At 49.8% G+C, this 20,347-nt stretch overlaps 9 protein-coding genes across 9 annotated transcripts; 4 read left to right on the top strand and 5 right to left on the bottom strand.

Moving 5' to 3' along the window:
• Positions 1–238: 238 nt before the first annotated feature.
• On the bottom strand, positions 239–2,044 carry IAQ61_011902 (uncharacterized protein; the record flags this gene model as incomplete). Its single annotated transcript, XM_066099394.1, has 1 exon — positions 239–2,044. One exon carries the CDS (start codon positions 2,042–2,044, stop codon positions 239–241), a length of 1,806 nt encoding a protein of 601 aa, XP_065950913.1.
• Positions 2,045–2,840: 796 nt separating this feature from the next.
• Positions 2,841–5,529, top strand: IAQ61_011901 (uncharacterized protein). The gene is made up of 4 exons (XM_003844433.2): positions 2,841–3,962; positions 4,019–4,875; positions 4,939–5,076; positions 5,151–5,529. The coding sequence occupies exons 1-4, from the start codon at positions 3,878–3,880 to the stop codon at positions 5,301–5,303; spliced, it is 1,233 nt and encodes a 410-aa protein (XP_003844481.1). The 5' UTR covers positions 2,841–3,877; the 3' UTR covers positions 5,304–5,529.
• Positions 5,530–6,726: 1,197 nt separating this feature from the next.
• Positions 6,727–7,320, bottom strand: IAQ61_011900 (uncharacterized protein; the record flags this gene model as incomplete). Its single annotated transcript, XM_003844432.1, has 1 exon — positions 6,727–7,320. One exon carries the CDS (start codon positions 7,318–7,320, stop codon positions 6,727–6,729), a length of 594 nt encoding a protein of 197 aa, XP_003844480.1.
• A 1,330-nt stretch (positions 7,321–8,650) lies between these two features.
• On the top strand, positions 8,651–9,862 carry IAQ61_011899 (uncharacterized protein; the record flags this gene model as incomplete). Its single annotated transcript, XM_003844431.1, has 1 exon — positions 8,651–9,862. The coding sequence occupies one exon, from the start codon at positions 8,651–8,653 to the stop codon at positions 9,860–9,862; it is 1,212 nt and encodes a 403-aa protein (XP_003844479.1).
• Positions 9,863–10,190: 328 nt separating this feature from the next.
• IAQ61_011898 (uncharacterized protein) lies at positions 10,191–10,650 on the top strand (the record flags this gene model as incomplete). Its single annotated transcript, XM_066099393.1, has 3 exons — positions 10,191–10,308; positions 10,472–10,502; positions 10,551–10,650. 3 exons carry the CDS (start codon positions 10,191–10,193, stop codon positions 10,648–10,650), a joined length of 249 nt encoding a protein of 82 aa, XP_065950912.1.
• A 701-nt stretch (positions 10,651–11,351) lies between these two features.
• IAQ61_011897 (uncharacterized protein) lies at positions 11,352–12,212 on the bottom strand (the record flags this gene model as incomplete). Its single annotated transcript, XM_066099392.1, has 2 exons — positions 11,352–11,660; positions 11,727–12,212. 2 exons carry the CDS (start codon positions 12,210–12,212, stop codon positions 11,352–11,354), a joined length of 795 nt encoding a protein of 264 aa, XP_065950911.1.
• Positions 12,213–13,958: 1,746 nt separating this feature from the next.
• On the bottom strand, positions 13,959–15,067 carry KAE1 (putative tRNA threonylcarbamoyladenosine biosynthesis protein kae1; the record flags this gene model as incomplete). The annotated part of the gene is made up of 2 exons (XM_003844429.1): positions 13,959–14,665; positions 14,716–15,067. The coding sequence occupies 2 exons, from the start codon at positions 15,065–15,067 to the stop codon at positions 13,959–13,961; spliced, it is 1,059 nt and encodes a 352-aa protein (XP_003844477.1).
• Positions 15,068–15,675: 608 nt separating this feature from the next.
• IAQ61_011895 (uncharacterized protein) lies at positions 15,676–17,188 on the top strand (the record flags this gene model as incomplete). Its single annotated transcript, XM_003844428.1, has 2 exons — positions 15,676–15,796; positions 15,882–17,188. 2 exons carry the CDS (start codon positions 15,676–15,678, stop codon positions 17,186–17,188), a joined length of 1,428 nt encoding a protein of 475 aa, XP_003844476.1.
• Positions 17,189–17,300: 112 nt separating this feature from the next.
• On the bottom strand, positions 17,301–20,038 carry IAQ61_011894 (uncharacterized protein). The gene is made up of 3 exons (XM_066099391.1): positions 19,519–20,038; positions 18,540–19,343; positions 17,301–18,485 (listed from the first exon to the last, which is right to left on the bottom strand). The coding sequence occupies exons 1-3, from the start codon at positions 19,678–19,680 to the stop codon at positions 17,712–17,714; spliced, it is 1,740 nt and encodes a 579-aa protein (XP_065950910.1). The 5' UTR covers positions 19,681–20,038; the 3' UTR covers positions 17,301–17,711.
• Between the last annotated feature and the right edge of the window lie 309 nt (positions 20,039–20,347).

The following is a 20,347-nucleotide window of genomic DNA, read 5'->3' as shown; positions in this document are numbered from 1 at the left end:
TTTGTCACCATTTGCCTACTCTCTGAGTACTTTAACGCCTGGAAGTGATCTCAAAGCCCATAACAACACCATCATTGAGTCAGGAAGACTATGTAACTCCTCATCATTCTTGTATGATTCTTCGTTGCGTATTACATCTGCCATGCCAATAATCTGCGCCTCCGGGTCCTCAGGCGGCGGGGTGGGGTAAGGATCGAAGTGTGTAGTCCACGGACCAGGATCAAAGTACTCAACGGCGTCAGCAATGCGGCGGTAGTCGAGGAAGGTTAGCTTGTCTGAGAAGATAATGTCTATGGATGATGTTAGCTTTTGTGGGAGTTGATTTTGATAGATAAGACTTACTGCCAATATGGCAATCGAAGGCATGGCCTTCTATCTCCATCAAGCCGCAGTCCATGCATGGTATGTCAAGGTAGCCTGCTGAGGACCGGGGGTGTATATCTGGTTCTATTGCAGGTGGGCTCATGGGTTGAACCACGCCAATGTCGCCCTCGCAGTCAATGACAATTCGTTCATCATCTGCGACAGAACTTGGGCTATTAGGCGCATTGCTAGAGCTAACCGAAAGTTGGGATGATTTCGCTTCATTGGGGTCCGTGTTGCCCTTCTTGCTTTCGCTGGTATCGACGAAAGAAGTCAAACTTGCTGTGCGTAATGTATCACCAGCACGCACATCGACATGCTCAGTATCCTCCAAAACAGCATCGGATGCAATAAGAGCTGCAAGATCTTTCTCAATCTGCTCCATACCTCCCCACTCCTCGAGATCACATTGAGGCGCTTCCTCATAACTTCGAGGTGGTGGTGCAGGGTGTTGTGGGGGGGACACGGACTGTTGTAGCAGCGCGTGCTCGGGGCTGACTGGGAGCGATGCGTCTCGCGTAGACAGCGCAGTGTAATGTGATGATGGGATTGGTCCGTCATTGAGGAAGTCAGGTGTGACTGGTCCTTTGGTTGCGGGAAAGACTTCAGGGCCGCCTAGCAATTCCATCTGTAGGACCTGTGGAGCAGAATCTACTCCATGGTGCTCAGTTCCGGCGGGTGTAAACTCACCATGTTTATTATGTGTAGCGGCCTTGTCCAATGTTTTCGAATTCTTGACGCGCACAGTAGACGTCGAGGGTCCATGGGCTACGGGTGTGGAAGGCGAGGCAATTGGCTGATGTGGCTCTGAAAAGCCAAAGTCATTGGGTGGCTTCAGCGGGGAGAGAGCCTTTGGAGTATTGGGCGTTCCATGCGACAAACTTGAAGGCTTGGGGGCCAGGTTTGTATCGTGGAACGAACCTGAAGTATTGCTAGGGCCTGATTGAGTTCCTCGGGATATTGTGGAATTCATGGTATTTGAAGAATCGACGGCTGCGGCGTCAGTAGAGACTTTTGAATGTGGCGAACTATATGTGGCCCAGTATTGCTTGACCCGTGGATCCTGGCTGATAGGGTACACCGGTGTTTGCCCTCGAAATGACAAGGGTTGTCCTGTAATCTTCTTTAATGTGTACAATGTCCTCAAGTGAGAACTTGCTGGCCCTACCAGGCCGGCTTTCATTTCTGTTTCGTCGGAACCCGGCATCCATCGCAGGATGATCTCATCGAAGGAGGTGTCTCCGCTGCGATCCTGCTCGACCAGTATGGCCTCCGGTGTTAACATGTGGCGAGCGAGCGCTCTATGATCGTCTTGTACAGATTCAAAACACCAATGACCCCGCTGTCGATGCGACTCGTCTGTGATGCTCTCAAAGTGGTGAAACTTGCCGTTAGCGGTCACAGGTTTGCCGGTGTATGCTGTGTGATATGCCGTAAAGGTCTCTGTTGGTATGCGCGAAAGCCCAAAAGCGTGGGCTGCATCCTGGGGCGACTCAAGGGCAGTACTGAACCGCGCTTCAGCCTGATTTCTGTCATCCTCCTCAAGACGCGCAATCAGGTCTGGCTTTTTGCCCGTGGTAGGCAGGCCGCGTCTTGCCAGATCAGCGACAAGGTCCACTACCTTGACTTTGCTGTAGCCGGGTCGACGTCTAGGTATTGAAGGCTTAGAATTTCGGGTCATTATGAATGATTGTGAACGAAAAGAGGGCGTGTGTATCGCAGATTGAATCGATGGTACAGGAGGCAAGAGAGTCTGTCCAGTGTTATCTGTGGTGTTGTCTATGGGGACTATGAGGAGGAGCGCCGTCTGGAGGTGGAAGCTGTTGAGATGGAAAGCAGTAGAGTTGGAAGGTGCGATCGAATTGGGGAGGAACGACCAGATTCTTCTAACGGAGTTCTTTTCTGACCGTAGCCACAACAACTCACGGCCTTTGAAGTTTATTCATTATCACATACACACACACACACACACACACTGCGTTCACGCGGTGGGCGGTTTCGCAGTCGTCGACCTATCGACAGTCTCCCGCATCCTCACCGCGTGCGTCGGATACGGTAGTGTAGTCGTTGTTTGTATACTGAGGTCATACTGGGTACTAGCCCTCAAGCCTCAAGCTACCCCAAGCAATGAGGCGACGTAGCTGATACCGGTATGTCTAGGTCTAGGTGTCAATCCTCTGGCCTCTCGTTTCTCAACGTTCGCTTCTCAGTCAGACTTATACTACCGGTAGCTCCCAACGAATGATCATGGTAGTCCTAGTGGCTTTCTCATCGTCAAAATGTGTTGTTGCGGAAAGACGAGAGGATTCAGAGGACAGTTGGGACGACGCGATGTGTTGACCCTCCAAGTACGGTAGCCCATCGCTACCGGTACATCCATCCGCGCCATCATGTGACCTCACCTATCGATAAGGTATTTCATCTCGGACCATCCATACGTTCCCCGTCTCACGGGAGAGACAACTACCGGTATACAGCTCCGACACCCAAATAGAAGGCTTGTTCTTGCTTCAACAAACAAGCAGATAGACTTTCAGCTTGACCCTCCCGGTCAGTCAGATGTGAAATCGATTCATCAGGTGGTGCATGCAGTTTCACTTTTGCTGTCGCTTCCAAGCAACTACTTACCTACCGTACCGGAGGGGTTGGAAGATGGGACATCGACTTCTGACCATTTGGCATCGGCAGCCAGCACGATGACATTTACCTACTTGTATTCGCTGCCAGGTGTCACGTAGGCCTCCCACTGCAAGCACTTGAGGCCTGAAATCCACGCTGGACCGCGCGCTATCTCCTACCCCGCAAGCCTTTGCACCATCTCTGACAGCTCCCTCAACAAAACAGAACTTACAAGGGCTACCCCATCGATATATTTACTTAGTATGCTCACCTCGCTCTCGCGGAGTAGTCCTGCTAGCAATGCAACGGCTACACCATGGGAAACAATCATGGCTGGATGTAATGATAAAGGCAGCTTTGACAGGCCCAAGTCGAGATGAGATTCAACTAGGCTCCTTTGATGGCCTCGCATTGTTGGTCTGATAGGTAAGTCATTACTTGCGTTCATTGTCCTGTTCAGCAACACGACACAGGTGTGGACCACTCCAACGCATGCAACGAAGCATAGTACAGTCCCACAATATTGGCGCATCGCACCGCACCATGCAGGTCATCTCAGTCGCTTTACAGACATTCAAGTGTTAACTCCCCATGCTCACCTATACCGTAAACATCATTGGACCGAGGCTTCAAGGCTTCCAAACGCTGGATGCCCCGCTTCGCGCCAAGACGCATACGTATCAACAGCACCGTCATATCCGGAAGGACTTGACCCGATTATGGTGCCACTTTAAATGCTGAAGAAAAGGTTCTCTGGGAGCTTTCTTTGCTCAGACTTGGGGTCGGCTCATTTGTAGTCTTGGAGCGTGGATACATCTCTGGCACATTCTGTCCCACTACTGTCTTTGTATTGGAACTGTTTAGAGGCCATCTGAGGCAATTCAGGCTATTCATCATGGCAGATCTAGAAGCCGCCATCAACGATGCGATTGCTGCTCATGATATACCCGGCTGTGCGCTCACAGTCACCAACCGCGATGGTAGCTACTATTCGCTTCAGTTTCTTAACATGAGCTATACATCTAATCATACCCAGGGTCATTCACATATACCAAGGCCTTCGGAAGTGCCTCAATGAAAGAGGGCAGCGAGCGACCAATGCAGCTTAACACGATCATGTGGACAGCGTCTTGTACCAAGCTCATGACCTCTCTTTGCTGTATGCAACTCGTCGATCAAGGTCTCGTATCTCTAGACGAAGCAGTGCACAAACACATCCCAGAACTGGAGTCCTATAAGGTATTGTCTGGATTCGACGATAATGGCGCCCCCATCGAGACCAAACAGGCCAAGCCGATTACTCTCCGCCTCCTACTGACTCACTCCTCCGGTTTGACATATGATGCCTTACACCCCAACGCCATGGCTTGGCTACAATATCACAAGCAGCCTTTGCGCACGAGCGGAAAACTCCTCGAGCGCTTTGAGTTGCCACTTATGTTTCAGCCGGGCGAGAGTTGGACATACGGCAGCTCGACCGATTTCGCCGGGCTCATCGTTGAACGCGTCACTGGCCAGACGCTGGAAGCTTATATGCGAAAAAATATCTGGGAGCCACTCGGTATCAAGGACATGACGTTCCATCCTTCCTCGCGTCCAGACATGAAAGAGCGAATGGCGGATATGGCGATTCGTGATCCTGCGACAGGGAAGGTACAAAACTATGATGGGCCGATGCCGTGGCATGATGGCGAAGGAAAGGAACTCCAGGATTGTTTCGGCGGAAATGGTGTCTTCACATCAGCAGAGGAGTATGTGAAGGTTCTCAAGGCGATGTTGACAAATGAGGAGAATGAAAAGCTGCTTAAGAAGGAGACGATGGATATTTTCTTCACGCCGCAGCTGGGCGAGAGGAGCAAGAATACGCTGAATGCAAGCTTGCAGAATGATATGGTATGTCTATTGGTTCTCTCGGTGAATCTAACGAAGCTGGCCGCTAACTTGATCATTACGCAGATGAATACCATGATGGGTAACACAGACAAGTCCATCACCAAGGATTGGGGTCTAGGAGGTCTTTTGATAGACTCTGATTCTCCCACAGGCAGTAAAGCAGGGACCATGATCTGGGGTGGTGCACCAAACCTAAGATGGGTAAGCTACTCGTGCTTCATACCTTCTTGGGTACAACAAGTCTTTTTGCCTTTTCTTGCTAACCATGCTCTCAGTGGTGCGATCGCAAAAGCGGACTTTGTGGCTTCTATGCCGGGCTGGTCTGGCCTCCTGGCGACGCGAAGATCGGGGTGCTAAACGAGAAGTTTGAGGAGACCATGTACAAGATGCTCGCGGAGCATGGAAAAAATGGGGAAGCGAGACTTTGAAAGTTTCAGAGATGTGGTGATGCTCGTTTTCCAGGTGCCGTGGTGTTCGAGGATCATCGAGGCAAGGCATATGAGCATCTCGTTGGTTAGAAAGTGATTCGGTGATCATCATCAGGGAACAAAATAATGGAACGAAGCATTCACCTAATCTGATCAAGGACTTTGAGCCATGACAAGCCTTCAATTTAGACATAGTGCATCCTAGGCCCCAAAACATTCCCTCTTTACCTGCTCTACGACTATGATCTCGACCATATATATACACGCAGCCCCGCCGTTATTCTCAACTCTATTATTCATAATGCTATAGCTCCAAAGACATATCGGAATTTCAATGGAAGATTGAAGCAGGGTTGCTCTGTAAGTTTCAAATACATGCTTATGAATTGCTTGCAACCCATGAACTCACGACTTGCTAATACATGTCAAATCTACCACCACGATGCCCCTCGTCAAGACCACACGAGTAAGATCTACTACGTACCCCGACCTCACGACACCTCGCTCCAATATCCTACATCGAGGCTTCTCGCGCCTAGGCCAACAGGAGAGGAACGATGGAACTTGCTTCCCTTGTCCTTGACCCGAAGCTACGAAGATAAATTGGGGTATTTGTTTGAGTGTCTGTCAATTTTTTGCGTCTCTGGCCTCTTGTGGGGTTGGTTGGTCCTTGGAAACTTTGGCTGGGGCGACTGGCGAGAGGATGGTGTACTTGTTGTGGTTGACAAGGCACGAATGCGACAAATTCGCTGGCATCTTGCACGGTTTTGACTTGTCAATATTAGTGCGGTGCGAGGTGGGCGGGTTCAATCCGCATATGTCGGCCGATATTAGTATTTGAGGAGATAAGGGGAGGAGCTATAGTTGGGTTGATGTGGTTGGGCATTACTGCTAATCGAATGGTGCTTATTATTTGTTCCGTCAGATTGGAGATGGTGATGATGTGGATGAAATTTGAGGTCGGGCATACTTGTGGAGAGTTAGAGGGGATGAAGATTGTTCGAGGATGGGGTTGGAAGGTGGATATGTTTGAATGATTACGTTATGCTATGCTAGTTTGATACCTGTTGCAACACTTTCGATTTCTATAAGATTCAGAGGCCGGTCTCACATTCTTCACTGCGTATTTAGTAGAAGATGGCTGTCATGATTAGGATTCTTCTAAGCTGTCATCTTGTGCAACCTAATAGCCACTCATGTCCCCTCATTCGGATAAGGTCTAACGCATAGATTTCCCCAGATTTAATCACACAGCATTAGCATCTACAGCAGTCTTATTCGTCGTGTTCCTCATATCGCGTAGATTTTGCTTTGTTCCATCAACTTCAATGACATCGCCAGTGAAGGCGACAACTCAGCAAATTTGCACCCAAAACACGCGCTCCTTCCTATTGTATATCTCATCTTGTACTCAGCAACACAGTCACCTTGCCGTCGCCCTAGTCAGACCATGTGATGGCGTCTGTGCGCAAGCTCTGGTGCAATATATAAAGCCCTCCTCGCCCTCGCCCTCACCCTCTTCCCAAGTCCCCAAAGCACGAAGCAATTTACCTTCTTGGTCACCCGGATTCGAGAGCGAGGTTGAGATAGAGGGTGGAGGATGGTGGGGTAGATGGACGTATACGAGACGGTCGATCGAGCAGCTCCACACACGCAGGTAATCGGAATGCCTGACCGCAGGTGGAAAGGACATGCAGGGTCTTGGAGGATTCGTGAAAAACTTCTCGAACTGATTGCCTGGGGTGATCTTTTTGAGCCGCCCAACATTGGGGCTGCAGTGGGATCTGCAGGGCGGGGACTCGTCGCATACGCTTTCGACAAGGTCAGGCTCGATAGCCATTCGACGGCCTCCACGACGAATTGACTGCTGCATGGCCAGAACAAGTGTGCTTTTGTTTACGATTCTTTGCTCCTCACTTGGCTTTGCCTGGTGGTGAGAGGACGGTGCTATAGCGATTTTCGGATTGCGGTGACACTGACTGAGCTTGGCGTGGTGGGGCCTGGCTTCAGAGAACATTATATTCTTCATTGATACAGCTGGCTTTCCGGTTGCCCGAGGAAGAATTGATCGATAGTATAATTTAGTTGATGGTTCTGATCGTTCGCGTTTTCACTCTGTGCTATAGAAGCGTGACTCATGAGTGCAACATGAGTGAGGTGAGGCCCGATCTAGTCACAGCTGTCACTGGAACATTGGAAAACTGTTCTGTAATTTTTCGTAGCGACAGATAGGAAAGTCAACTGCTCGCGATGGGGTTTCTGATTGATTGTCAATCAGCAACCGCATGTCCAAATGTTGGGCCGTTGCGTCAATGGTGAATGAGTAAGATCTTCGTCAGACCAAGCAGGTAATGATACCTGCTCATCGCTATCTTGTGGGGATGGCAATTCATCTAAGTCACCAACTGCCCATAGTCACTAAATCCTTCACCTACCTCTATGTACCATATCATTTCGCGCACTCCCTTTCCTGACACCAGCCTTCTACACGATGATATAACCAGGGTGCAGAATAGGCAACTCGGATCGCAATTCCATCCTTTCTTTTTGACGCAATATGCCCAGCTGACACGATTGCAACTGAATCTAACTTGAGTAGGCATGCGAGGATCACTTTGCACGTTTGACTCTTTGCAAGATTGGAATGTGCAGTTGATAGATGAATTTCAAGCCTCTTTGAAAGCAATTTCAGAGATCTCTAGTCTACCCATTGTTTTTCATAGGTACCCTTTTCATGTATTCGCGACTCAGGACGCGGAAGTCGAGATCCGCGGCAAATCAGCCAATCAAAAGTGAAGTGAGCATCGACCTTGCATCAACGTACCCGCCACACATTCCGTACACACTAAAACAGGGAAGTGAAGCATTCTGAACTGGATTCAGGTGTGCGATTCTGGACAAGCAGCGTTTTCCAAAACTAGCTAATGAATCTGTGAAAGGCCCCTTCGAGAAAGCTTAAAACGTACCGGTAACCATTGGAAAGGTTCACAGTGGATCTTATGACATAATTTCGATCGATTCAGTAGTGTTATGCACCTTGTTCGTTCCTGATTGAATGCCGCAAGGTTTCTACGGCACTTGTGATTTCTTGCTTGCATTATGTGCACGCGATCTGAGATATTATCCTTACTAGCTGGGACAAATATCGGTGAGCCACATACTGAGCACTGAACAGCTTTGATTCAGAAGGACCAAGGCTCCCTCGAAAACGAGAAGAGCAAATGCTGCTGGGTTAGGGTTTGAGACTGAAGCAGCAATGTCATTGTGATAAACATTCCAGCCCCGTCCTCCGAATCCTTCGCCGGATCGCTTCTTCCTCTCCCAAGCATCAAAGAATTTCCAGGGCCATGGCAAATTTTCTTAGCAAACCACGCATCAGGGCTGCGGTCATCTTAGCAGTTCTTGCAGCGATTCTCCTTCTAGAAATTACAATATCCAGATATGATTCATGGTATGGCGAGGAAACTGCTGAATACAGACATACACATGGATCCAAAGGAAGTGTATTCAACCACGGGAACGTGGACGAGACGCCATTGAATGATCTCAACGATGCCAAGCATACTGTCTCAAAGAAGAAGAAAGCCAAGAGTTCCAAGCATGGCAAGAAGCACAAACACAAGAGTCACAAGTGCAAGAACGTTGGCAACAAACGACCCAAAGTGAATCCGGGCGGAAGTAATAGGGCTTATGTGACCTGGTTCTCCAGCGACGGTAACATACACCGACCCCTCGAAGATGACCAGTACTTCATCGCAACACGCATCCTCATATGGCAACTTCTTCACAACCCCGAGACACGCACCAATGGCATCGATGTCGTTGTCATGGTCGACCCAACCATCGACTCTCGACGACGTGAACGCCTCGCAAAAGACGGCGCCATCATCTACCCCGTCGAATTTCTCACTGGTACAGTCGAATTGCACCCCGGCCGGCCAACCTGGAACAACATCATGACCAAGCTTCGCGTCTTCGAAATGACGCAGTACGAGCTCGTCCTCGTCATAGACGGCGACAGCATGCTTCTCCACTCCCTCGACGGCGTCTTCGACGACCCAGCCACACGGCCCCAAAAGACCCTACCTCACGAACCACGCGAGGGCTTCGCCCCAATGCCATCAACCTACGTGCTTGCCGGCCTCTCCGAAATCTTCGACTCAAACCACCAATTTCCCCCCACCCCCGGCGATATCAAAACTCCGGGGTACATGAATGCAGGCTTCTTCGTGTGCTCGCCGTCAAAAGAACTATTCGAATATTATCGCTCGTTCCTCCTGGTGCCAGATGAGCGCTTCAACTCAGAGTACATGGAGCAGAATCTGCTGCGCACGGCGCATGGCTGGGATGGACCGATGCCCTGGAAGGAATTAGATTACAAGTGGAACATTCGGGAGCCGAATGAGAATGACTTTGAACAGGGCGTAGTAAGTGTGCATGAGAAGTTTTGGGATACGCCTCTTATTTATGACAATCAAAAAGTCAAGGATTGGTTGGCGAGTAGGAAGTGGGAAATGAAGGGGTGGTATGATGCGTATGATCAGTTGTTTGATGATTAGTAGCCGGCTACTCGCCAGAGCTTGTGGGTTACCAAGTCAATGTGTGCGCAGCCGTTCGAACTACCATCGGTCAGCAAATGATGTTCTTTCTGTTCACCTACCTGCAAGTAATGGTGACCACTGCTCCCACTGAGTTTGATATCCCTATCCCAGATTAGCTAGGATACGTTCTGATTGGGACTAGTATCATAGCCGGACAAGGATACATTCAGGCTTTTTCGTATCGAATGACTTGTATCTCAGAATCGCGTCTACCTGGGCAAAAGTTCATGCTTTTCCTAGGCACCCTCTTTTTACATATTCTGCAACTGTTGCCCTGTGGAAAACAATGGCGGATACTGGTACTAGCGGTAGCAACAATGACGCCCACTCATCTGGGGAGTATAGTGGAGTTCTGGACCAGGCTGTTGCTGGAGGCATAGGTATCAAAAAAGATTCTATAGCAAGTATGATCTCATCTGGGACCTCAGCACAAAAGAAAAGAAAAGCAATATGGGATAAGGGATGAGAAGATGAAGAGAGGGGAAGAGGAGAAGAGGAAGGAGGAAGAGGAGGAGAAGAAGAAGAACAAAGAGGAAGGAGAGAAATTGTAAAAGGTTGAATGAATAGTCTTAAAGATTGACTTCATCAGGACAAAGACGTAAGCCAGCTTGCCCTCCTAGTCTATGCAATTCGGCTCACGATTCAGCTTTGATGCGCAAACTTTCCTTGCTATTTTCAAAGAGCTCACGGAGCTCTTGGTCATATACTTCCTTCTCGGCGAGCTTCTTCGCAACAACGCTCGCTGAATCCTCACCAGAATTTTGATACGAACTCCTCAGTTTTTGTGGACAGGCTACCTGAGAACCGCTCGCAGAGCTGACACTCAAAAAGCGAGTACATCGCGTTCACCGATTCTATACAATACCAAAACCACACTCCTTTTGATTCCCACATGTCATTCATAGCCATTGCTAGTGAAATATCATGCCGTTTGCTCGATCTTGTCTTTTGCTCTTCGTCCTCAAAGATACGCATAAACTCCTCTCGCGCTCCATTAAATTCGTCAAGATGCTCTCCCTCTATCTGGTCAACTCCTCTACCAGTGAGCCAGTAGGGCACTGTGAGTTTCTCTATGGGTAGTGAGCATACCCATTCTAGGTCAATAAGGCCTGTGATGTTCCATTCTTGGTCAACAAAAATATTGCTAGCATGGAAATCAGTAAGCTGCAGTATGAACGGCCCATTGCGCCTCTCCCGTCTTATAAAATGGTGTGAAAGCGCCCGGAGTAGGGTGTGTACTGTCATTTGACCACGGCAGTCCTCCTCGTCATAAGCTGCGTTTGGCTGGCTGAGGAAGCGTTGGTCGTGGAATGTGAGCATATCCGACACAAAAGCGTCAGTGCATGTGTATGTATCGCTCCTCTGGATTACCCTCGGTGCCCTATTATTTTCCAATATGATAGTCGTGCAGGAGAGTGGCCGGTTCGATAATGATACCGTGCCGTCATCATGGTATCGGAATGAACCTATTCTTGGTTGAGGGACCCGAGCGAGAGATAGTATTACACGAGCGATGTCCCGAAACAAATTTTTCCCTCCGAATTGGATCTTCTTGAATCCCTTTCCATGAATTGGAGAGCATCTGTCCCCTGCTTGGGCCAATAAATTCAAGAATCATGTATCCCGTGTGTAGGCTATAGGCGGTTGGGTTAGAGGTATAATGCGAAACAAGAGGATATCGGAAGAAGTTGAGGAGACATCGCCGGACGATATTGACAAAACGGATATAGAAAGGTCGATGAACAGCGTGCGTGTACTGGTTAATCCAAGTTAGCTGACTCTTAGCAGGACAGGGAAACAATCAATAAGAATTTAGTCTTACATGGCGACCGTTCGAGAAGCCAAACCCAAATAAATGAGGAATTGGGACATTAGGAGAGTTTTCCTGCATCCATGCATATGTTCCAACCTCGCAACTTAGCTTTTCGTCTGCCGTCCCAGGATATCTAGCTTCAGCGAGCTTGTGCGGCATTGGACAGCGCATAATAACCTTCCTGGTTTCGTTCCTAGACTTCACTACAGCTGGTATGCAGGCATTGAAGCCACCTCGAATCCATGTGCGCTGGTCTTGTACAATGCAAGCTTCATTCTGGCTTAGGTCAAGATGGTGTGCGACGAGCGCTTCGATTGACCGTCTCTGCTCCCAAAGATGGTTGAGTAACTCCTTAGTCTTTTTGAAGTATGCCAACTGGTTGATGACGTTGTCTTCAGAGTCCGCGGCATCCTCGTACGTGATTAGACCGTGGTCAAGTTCGAGAGATGTACTTGGTAAGGTATGCTGACAGTTCTCTGGCGCGTTGCGTAGCATATCGACCCGGTGGATTGGCGGAGCTACCGTACCGTTCGTACCAGGCTGGTCGCGAGGAGTGCACGCGTAACGCGCTTCCGAAACAGCTGGGATCGCGTTTGAAGGTCGACACTAGGGGGGGACAGGCAAAAAGGTTAGTTCCCTTGGCCTTGGCGCAACGGACCGCTTTGAATTTGCCTCTGGTTCTGAGACGGGCGCTGTCGATGCTGATCAAGTGTCTGCTACTGGAAGCTATAGGTGTTATGACCTGAGCCGGATGCTTTCTGTAAAACAGCTCTTGATTTCACATACTAGTGTTATGACTGACATCACCCATACGCCGCATGCCTACGCCCATCGATCCAGCAGTCGAATTTACAAAACCCGCAATCGGACAGCTCGGTGAAAGCCAGGTACATGCAAATAGGTACTTCACAGCCGCGCCTCACTTAGGCTTAGCCTTGCATTGCATTATCTGGCCTACCTCTACCATAGCTCAACCGAGCACGACGTACTACATCACACGAGTACTATACATATTACCATGGATCCGTGTGTACTAGAGAACAGTAAAAGCACTTCCAGTGGGGCCGCTTACCGGTACGCCATTTCGGAATATTGGGCGGCCTTGATTTATCATTTCGCTCGTACCGCGAGCGCAGAGGGTAGGTAATCAAGCAGGATTGTAGGCTTTAGCTTCACAGATGTTACATGTAGTACAATGTCATCGCTCTACTATATATTACACTCGAATCATTTAAAATCAAATAGATATGGCTGCAGTTGCTCCGCAACATGCTCGTCTAGCACAAGATCTTTGGCCTAAAGCACACACCATATTAGCTGTTTTTGCACCAAAACATGCAATCGCAGTCGCTTTCAAACTGAATTAAACAGCTGAATTGGTTTGCAAACATTATCAATCCAAATGCTTCACGAATTGCCCAGTGGAGGGAATGATAGAGAGTTTTAGCTGGGTTGCGTCAACTCTAAGGAGCAAGGTACGATGGTGCGTATTCTTAGCCATAGTAAGGTTCAGGTAACCTACCGGTACAGCTTAGGGGAAATACTACATACTGCGAAACGCCTGATACAGAGCCGGATATGGACAGTACCTCACGGCTAATACGCCCCGCTGGCCAAGGATAGCTAGGTTCCAAGGCCAGTATGAGTGTCAGCACACCTAGCAGCCCGCTCTCAAACCCAAATTTGCCTATACAGTAATATAATTGGAATTCCATTGGTTTACTCATTATGATCCTCTGAATAGCTAGTGGAGCTCTGGGGAAAGGATATGAGATAAAGATGGGATCCCTGAGATGTGGAAAAAATAAATCAAAAAAATGAGAATCCCTATTGTAGTAGGAACACCTATGCTTACACAACTACCTACAGGCCAAAAGTCGAAATAAATCCATACCACCAATCTCATACAGATAGGCATTATGGGGCTTGCAAAGGTCTTTCCAAAACGCGATGATGTGTTTGCAGTTAAAATCAGACGAAAAGATCCAATTGACTGTGTCAAGAGCGTCTCCTCATCGCGAGTTATGGGCGCGATGCGTTTTTTGACTGTAGATTTTTTTTACGCGTATATGCTCATGCAGAGAAATCCCTACATGCTTGCGTTTGGGGAAGATGGCGTCAGTGGTGTAGTCTATTGGTAAGACATTGCAAATGAGCTTTGACTCTTGAGATTACAAGTAGGGTGGGATCGCGTTTTGGGTATCTTATAAGCCACGGTTTTTCTTCGACTCCTCAGTTCATCTAATCCCTCCAGCCGACAAAAACCTCATCTGTTCTAAATCTTTGCGTGCAAGTGGTGTCTTCCAAAGGTGTCACAATTCCAGTGCCATACTCCAGAAGCCCAGCATGCGCTATCATGATGCCATTGTCAATGCAGAATCGTTCATCGGTTGCAAAAACACTACCTCCTCTGTCTCTCGCCATCATTCCCATCATTTGCTGAAGCCGCTCGTTCGATCCTACGCCCCCTACCACAAGAACCTGCTGCGAGCCAACATGCGCCATGGCGCGCTCTGTAATCTCGACAAGCATCGCGAATATGGTTTCCTGTAGAGAGAAGCACATGTCTTCCTTTGTGACCAGGTTCCCCTCCTCGGTTTTCAATCGTTTCTCGTGTGGTAACGACTCGTCTAGCCCGCGCGCAAGGAGATCCGCAGCAGCCAATATACCAGAGAAGCTTGCATCCATACCCTTCACACCGTACGGAAGATCCACTAGATTCTTTCCATTTTTGGCCAGTTGTTCGATATTGTAGCCGGGGAACGGGTCGTTGGGTATCATGAGCGTGCGCGCAAAGCGGTCTATGCAATTACCTATCGCAATATCGAGTGTCTCACCAAAGATGCGATATCTTTGTGCAGAGTACGCGATGACCTGTGTATTTCCACCTGAGACGTAGAGGACAACCGGGTTGTCAGCACGGGTTATCGAGCGACCCATCTCGATATCTTGCTCTGGTTAGCACAAGGTCAACGCTGCGAGTAGAAGGTACACGAACGCCCAACACAGTGATTGACACCCACCATCGGCTTGCCCCATAGTAGACTGATCGTCCGCGCAGCGAGTGCTACACTCTGAAGTGGCGCACCCATGCCTGGTCCTTTAGTGTAGCATATACAATCGATGTCTTCGACCTTGACTCCAGCCTGGCGCACAGCCTGTTTGATAAGCCTCACGACCCATGCTCGGTGATGTATTGCGGTGTCTTTAGGAAGGAATCCTTCGCCTGCGGGGGAAATGTATGTGTGTCGTAGGTTTGAGAGGATGATGGGAGGTTCGCCTGGTGCAGGGTGGGAAATGACGCCAATACCAATCTTGTTGGCGCTTCCTTCTAAACCTATCGCGATCATTGTGTCTGGAGAGTATCAGGTCTAGAATGTGACAGCTTGTTGATGATTATTTGCATTGGAGACAAAGATGTATCTCAAAACGCATGTGCACGCGTCAAGAGTTCGTGAATGGTGGGGTGACGTTGCGAGTTGCGTTATCGATAAGATACATTCATCGTCAACGGCCTGGACTTCATCTGGCTGGTCATTGTAGACTTGGAAAGTGTTTAGAGCAACATTGTCCGTTAACTCAACTCTGAAAATTCCTTGTGTATGGTTTCAGGTGTTCCAAAATCCATAATATTAATATCGCCGGTATTCCTCACATGATGTCGCCAAATCACCCTAGTTGAACACAATCAAACATCAATTGTAGGACGATATAGCCAACCTTAAGGATTATGCTGAACAAGAATTGATCTTATAGATTCGCTATATCAATACTCAACCCTCAAAAAAAATCTTGCATCCTCGCAGGCTGTTGTTCCAGCCACACAGAGTTATAAGCCCCACAATGAAGTATTCCACTCGGACCAATTGGGTCATCCTCGGTTCCCACCGCTAAGCAATCCACTGTTCACATTTCCCTTCCCCAACCACCACCACCACACTCAGATCTCTTGCCGCGCATGGCAGACTTCGACGCAGCTGGTCAGGCTTTTTTAGCATGGCTCCGTCGGTCTGGCACAGACATCAGTCCCAAGGTCCAACTTGAGGACCTTCGAAGCAAAGGTGCGGGTAGAGGCGTAGGTACGTATTCGTAAACACCCATGTGCTTACTTCCGCTGCACCTTCATACACGAAATCGAAAAAGAGTACTAATGCTAAAATACAGTTGCTACACAGGAGATCAGAGAACATGAAGTCCTTTTTCGTATACCCCGCTCCGCAGTCTTGAGTGTCGAAAACTCCATCCTCTCCACCGAGATCCCCACTTCGACATTCGACCTCCTCGGGCCTTGGCTCTCCCTTATCCTTGTCATGCTGTATGAGCACCTCAACGGCGATGCTTCAAACTGGGCACCATACTTTGCCGTCCTCCCCAATGAGTTCAACACCTTGATGTTCTGGTCTGAACATGAGTTGGCGGAGCTTCAAGCCAGCGCCGTGCTGGCTAAGATCGGGAGAGAAGGAGCGAATGAGGCATTCCTGGGCCAGCTCGTACCAGTCATCAAAGAGTTTGCAGGAATATTCTTTTCGGGCGACAGCAGGGCAGCGCAAAAGGCTGAGGAGATGCGCGACGAGAAGAACATCACTTTGATGCACAAGATGGGCAGTCTAATCATGGCATATGCTTTTGACATTGAGCCCGCTACACCGCGCAAGGATGTCGACGAAGAGGGGTTTGCAGAGGAAGAGGAGGATGAGGCTTTGCCCAAGGGCATGATTCCCTTGGCCGATATGCTCAACGCTGACGCAGATCGTTGCAACGCACGGCTCTTCTACGAACAAAAATACCTCGAGATGAAGGCTCTCAAGCCGATCAAAGCAGGTGAGGAGATCTTCAATGACTACGGGCCACTTCCTCGCTCGGATCTACTACGTCGATATGGTTATGTCACGGAGAACTACGCGCAGTATGATGTCGTTGAGGTTCCCATGGAGCTCGTGTCTGAAGTTGCGACTGCATCAGGATCTTGGATTGACCAAAGATTGCAGTACTTGGACGAGCAGGAGGTTATCGACTCAGGATACGACATCACAGCAAGCAGCCCTTTTACACTACAGGAGAGTCTCTCCCCGGAGCTTATCATCTTGGTCGAGTCCATGCTGCTGCCAGATGAAGAATTTGAGCGCTTACAGCGCAAAAGCAAACTACCAAAGCCCGAGAAGATCTCGTCCAAGGGCGCAGAGTTACTGCACAAGATTGTGCAAGCACGACTCGCGCAATACAAAACCACCTTGGAGCATGATCTGCAACTCGTGAATGACGCGCCGACACCGGATCCATCTGATGTGACAAGACATCGACAGGCCATGGCGCGAGCAGTGCGCATTGGCGAAAAGCAGATTTTGAGGCAGTTTGAAGAAGCGTTGGCTGAAATGTTGGCAAGAGCTGGCGGTATAGCAAAGAGGCAAAGAGAAGTGGACGAAGAAGGCGATGTGGAAATGGGAGGCACGGAGAAGAAGCCAAGGGCGTAAGGTCTAGCATACAAGTCCACCAAGCTCGAGATAATTCAAAAAAGCGCCATAGCCAATAACAGGATCTTCGCCTCGCAACAAGGACGGACTAGAGGACACTGACATATTAGTCGTTGGAGGAAAGGACAATTGAGGTACGTTTTTCAATTTTTATTGAATTGATTTGTATTTCTGCTTTTTTTGGGTCACGCGATGCAAGCCCTCTCACGCCTTACATCGCAGCTGACGATATTTTATAGGAATGTCTCAGACCACTGATTCGGCCGCGATCCAGTTGGGTCCCCTCGGCTCGGCTATTAACAGCCTTGGTATCCTTCCATCCAGCCGTCTAGCCGTACACCCACTCCAACCATCCCCCAATCGCGCTGATCAATGGGGTAGCGTACATCATAACTCTGGTAGATGTGTCCAAGCATGCTTCATCTTCAACGTCCTGTTTCCAAAACAAAAGACATTACTGATTGCAGGGCCAATACTCAAAGTTCTCGTCTACGCCACAGTGAGTGACGAAACGTCGCCGCTATCACCTGCTTGCAGCACTTGCAGTTGTGGGTGTAGGGGGAAGCAGGTGACCTGACGCCGATCGATTGTGGTTCTCAATGGATCTTCGTGCAGGCCCGGCCGGCGGTGGCTGCGGATGATTTGGCTTCTCGCCTTGCCGCTCTATCATGATCCTGTACCTGATGTGGAGATTATCTGTCCAGTCAACTGGATATACTTGCTCGTCCTCGCTACTCTCGCCAGAATACCGCCATCGATCTGCAAGGCGATCGTCTATCCGACCATCGGTCTTCTGCCGCTTCACGCCTCGTCGATCAATCATCACTCGCCCACCCCGACCTATTCGCCGTCGGAATCGACTTTGGTCTTGGAAAGGGACGTCATCAGGTGGCGTCGCAAACCGGATTCTGGGAACTCGTCGTTGATCAGGCTGCTGCTTAAGTGGCTCAACTGCCATGGCATCAGCACCTTCATCAGACACAGAAGCTGGAGGCGTGGGAAGCTGACTCTCCGTAAAGACTGTACGGAAGTCCGACTTCGCCGCAGCGGGTTCCAGTGGTGGTGTGATGGGCCGCCATGTCGCATCGACCCAGCCAACGTTCCATTTCTGGTGTTTGACCAGGTTGTCTTCAATGAAGCTGTCGATTGCTTCGGTTTTCTTGGCTTGCTGCTCCTCCAAGTACACGAGATCGCTGTCCACAAGACGACCATCCGAACGAGTGTCCCGAGGCTTCATGCCAGGGATATTCTGGCGTACTCTCTCAAGATCCGTGGGCCTCTTAGGCTTGGGAGCAGGCTGTGAGGTGTCAGTTGCGGTCTCTGCCCTCCTTGACTCGTCATGGAGACGTACCTTCTGCGTGATGAGGAGGTCGTCATCGTCACCCTTGATACTCAGTCTTCGCTTTGTCTCCTTGACCTCTGCTCGTTGTTGGAAGATCTTCTTGTCAATCGCAAGGCTCTCCCGAATCAACATCTCACGCTTTCTGACTTGGGCCACCAAGACACGAGCCTGTTCGAGCTCGACTCTGAGCTTCTTGAGCTTCTCGGTCACCTGGGCATCGCGACCACGCGTCTTGCGGACTTGTCGCACTTCACGACGTCGGAAGCAGACATAGGGGTCAGCATCATCAGTATCCTGGTTTGTCTCAAATTTCAGCATTGGCATGAGCGGCCGATTGCCCTGGAGTAATCGCTGATTCTTCCAGTGGGCATAGATGTCTTTTGCAAATCGGCGCGCTGATTCGCGAATGGTATTATCAAACTCAGCTTCGAATTCTTCGTAGGGGAGGACAGGCGAATTATCGACGGCAGCAAAAGGCTGTTTTGTTGCCGTCGTCTCCTCGAAGAAGTTGATCATCTCCTCGAACTCGTCTTCGGAGCATTGGTTACCCTTTTGTCGCTTCTGGTTGTACGACTTGAGAAAGGCGACATCATCACTGGTCATGCAATAGGGACAACCGGAGGTGTCTTCTACGGTCGAGGAGAAGCGGATGTAGGTTGCAGGCTGGGTGAACTTTTTGGGATAGAGTTCTTCATACTGCACTTTACTTGCCGTAGCCTCTGGCGTTGGGATGACTAGTTGGGCGATTTCTCCACCAGTAGAGCCGTGGACAGCTGCTTGGGCGGCAGAGATGACAGCCTGCAAGTGGTGTTCCTGCGGGCTGTATTAGTATGTGCGGTGCTGACGGCAAAGGTGAGTTGGTCGTATTTTCTCTGCCATTCGCATCGTCTGTTTTCGCACAAGATCATTCATGCAAAAGAGAGAGAGAGACGGCCGTGGCAGGCTGCGAGGGTGAGAAAGCCCGGATCGGGCCTAGCGTGGAACTTACAATCTCTTCTCCCTTCTCGACACCCGTTTCGACTTTGGGGATGTGACGCGAGGCATCGTCATCGGCCAGCTGCTCCACCTCATGCTCGCGCACGACAGGTAGGTTCTGCTTTGTCGATAATTTGCGCTGGCGAAAGCGCTGGCCGGCCACCCTCTGCGACATGGTCGTGATGCGTCAGACTGCCAGTTGGGGGAAGGGGGGGGGTGGGGAGTTATTTTTTCTTTAGGACCGTGCACACGTGACTGGGTGTTGCGGCAGGCTGTGGCAGAGGGATGTTGCGCAGGCTGCGGGCGGGCGACAGCGCAGCAGGGCCAGGTGGCCAAGTACCGCGACGAAGAACGCCGACTTTTCCCTCCCAAAACGCGTCCCAAAACTCGCAAGATGGGGATCAAAAGATTCGCCTCGACGCGCGCATCCAAACGATGGGCGGAAAGGTAATGGAAAGCGGCTCTAGACCGATGTTTTGCGATGAAAGAGGTTGGGGGGGGGGGTTTGGGTTTGGCAGGCAGGTGTCGGAGCGGGTTTGTTGAGGGTGTGGAAGGGGGGAGGGGTGGGCTCTGCCTGCTGCGCGCCTGCAATGCGAGGGCGGCAAGGATGCGGGCGGTCAAGGCAAGCGAGGACGGGCCAATCATGGTTGTGTTGCGCGCCCGATGCTTGGAATGCCCGTTTTTCTTTAGGCAGACGGGCAACGGAGAGCAAGAGCAGTCGTGTTGTCATGGCTGCATACAGTATCGTCCTCTTGGATTCTTTGAAATCACGAACATGCAGAGATGATGCAAGTGATGTACATGTCCTCTGTCTTTGTTTCCATGGTAAAGAGCTGGATGCA

The sequence above is a fragment of the Plenodomus lingam genome (assembly GCF_022343315.1).
Source record: "Plenodomus lingam strain CAN1 chromosome Unknown scaffold_20, whole genome shotgun sequence".
Lineage (NCBI taxonomy): Eukaryota > Fungi > Ascomycota > Dothideomycetes > Pleosporales > Leptosphaeriaceae > Plenodomus > Plenodomus lingam.
The sequence above is the reverse complement of the archived record's forward strand: the minus strand, read 5'-3'. Positions and strand labels throughout refer to the sequence as shown.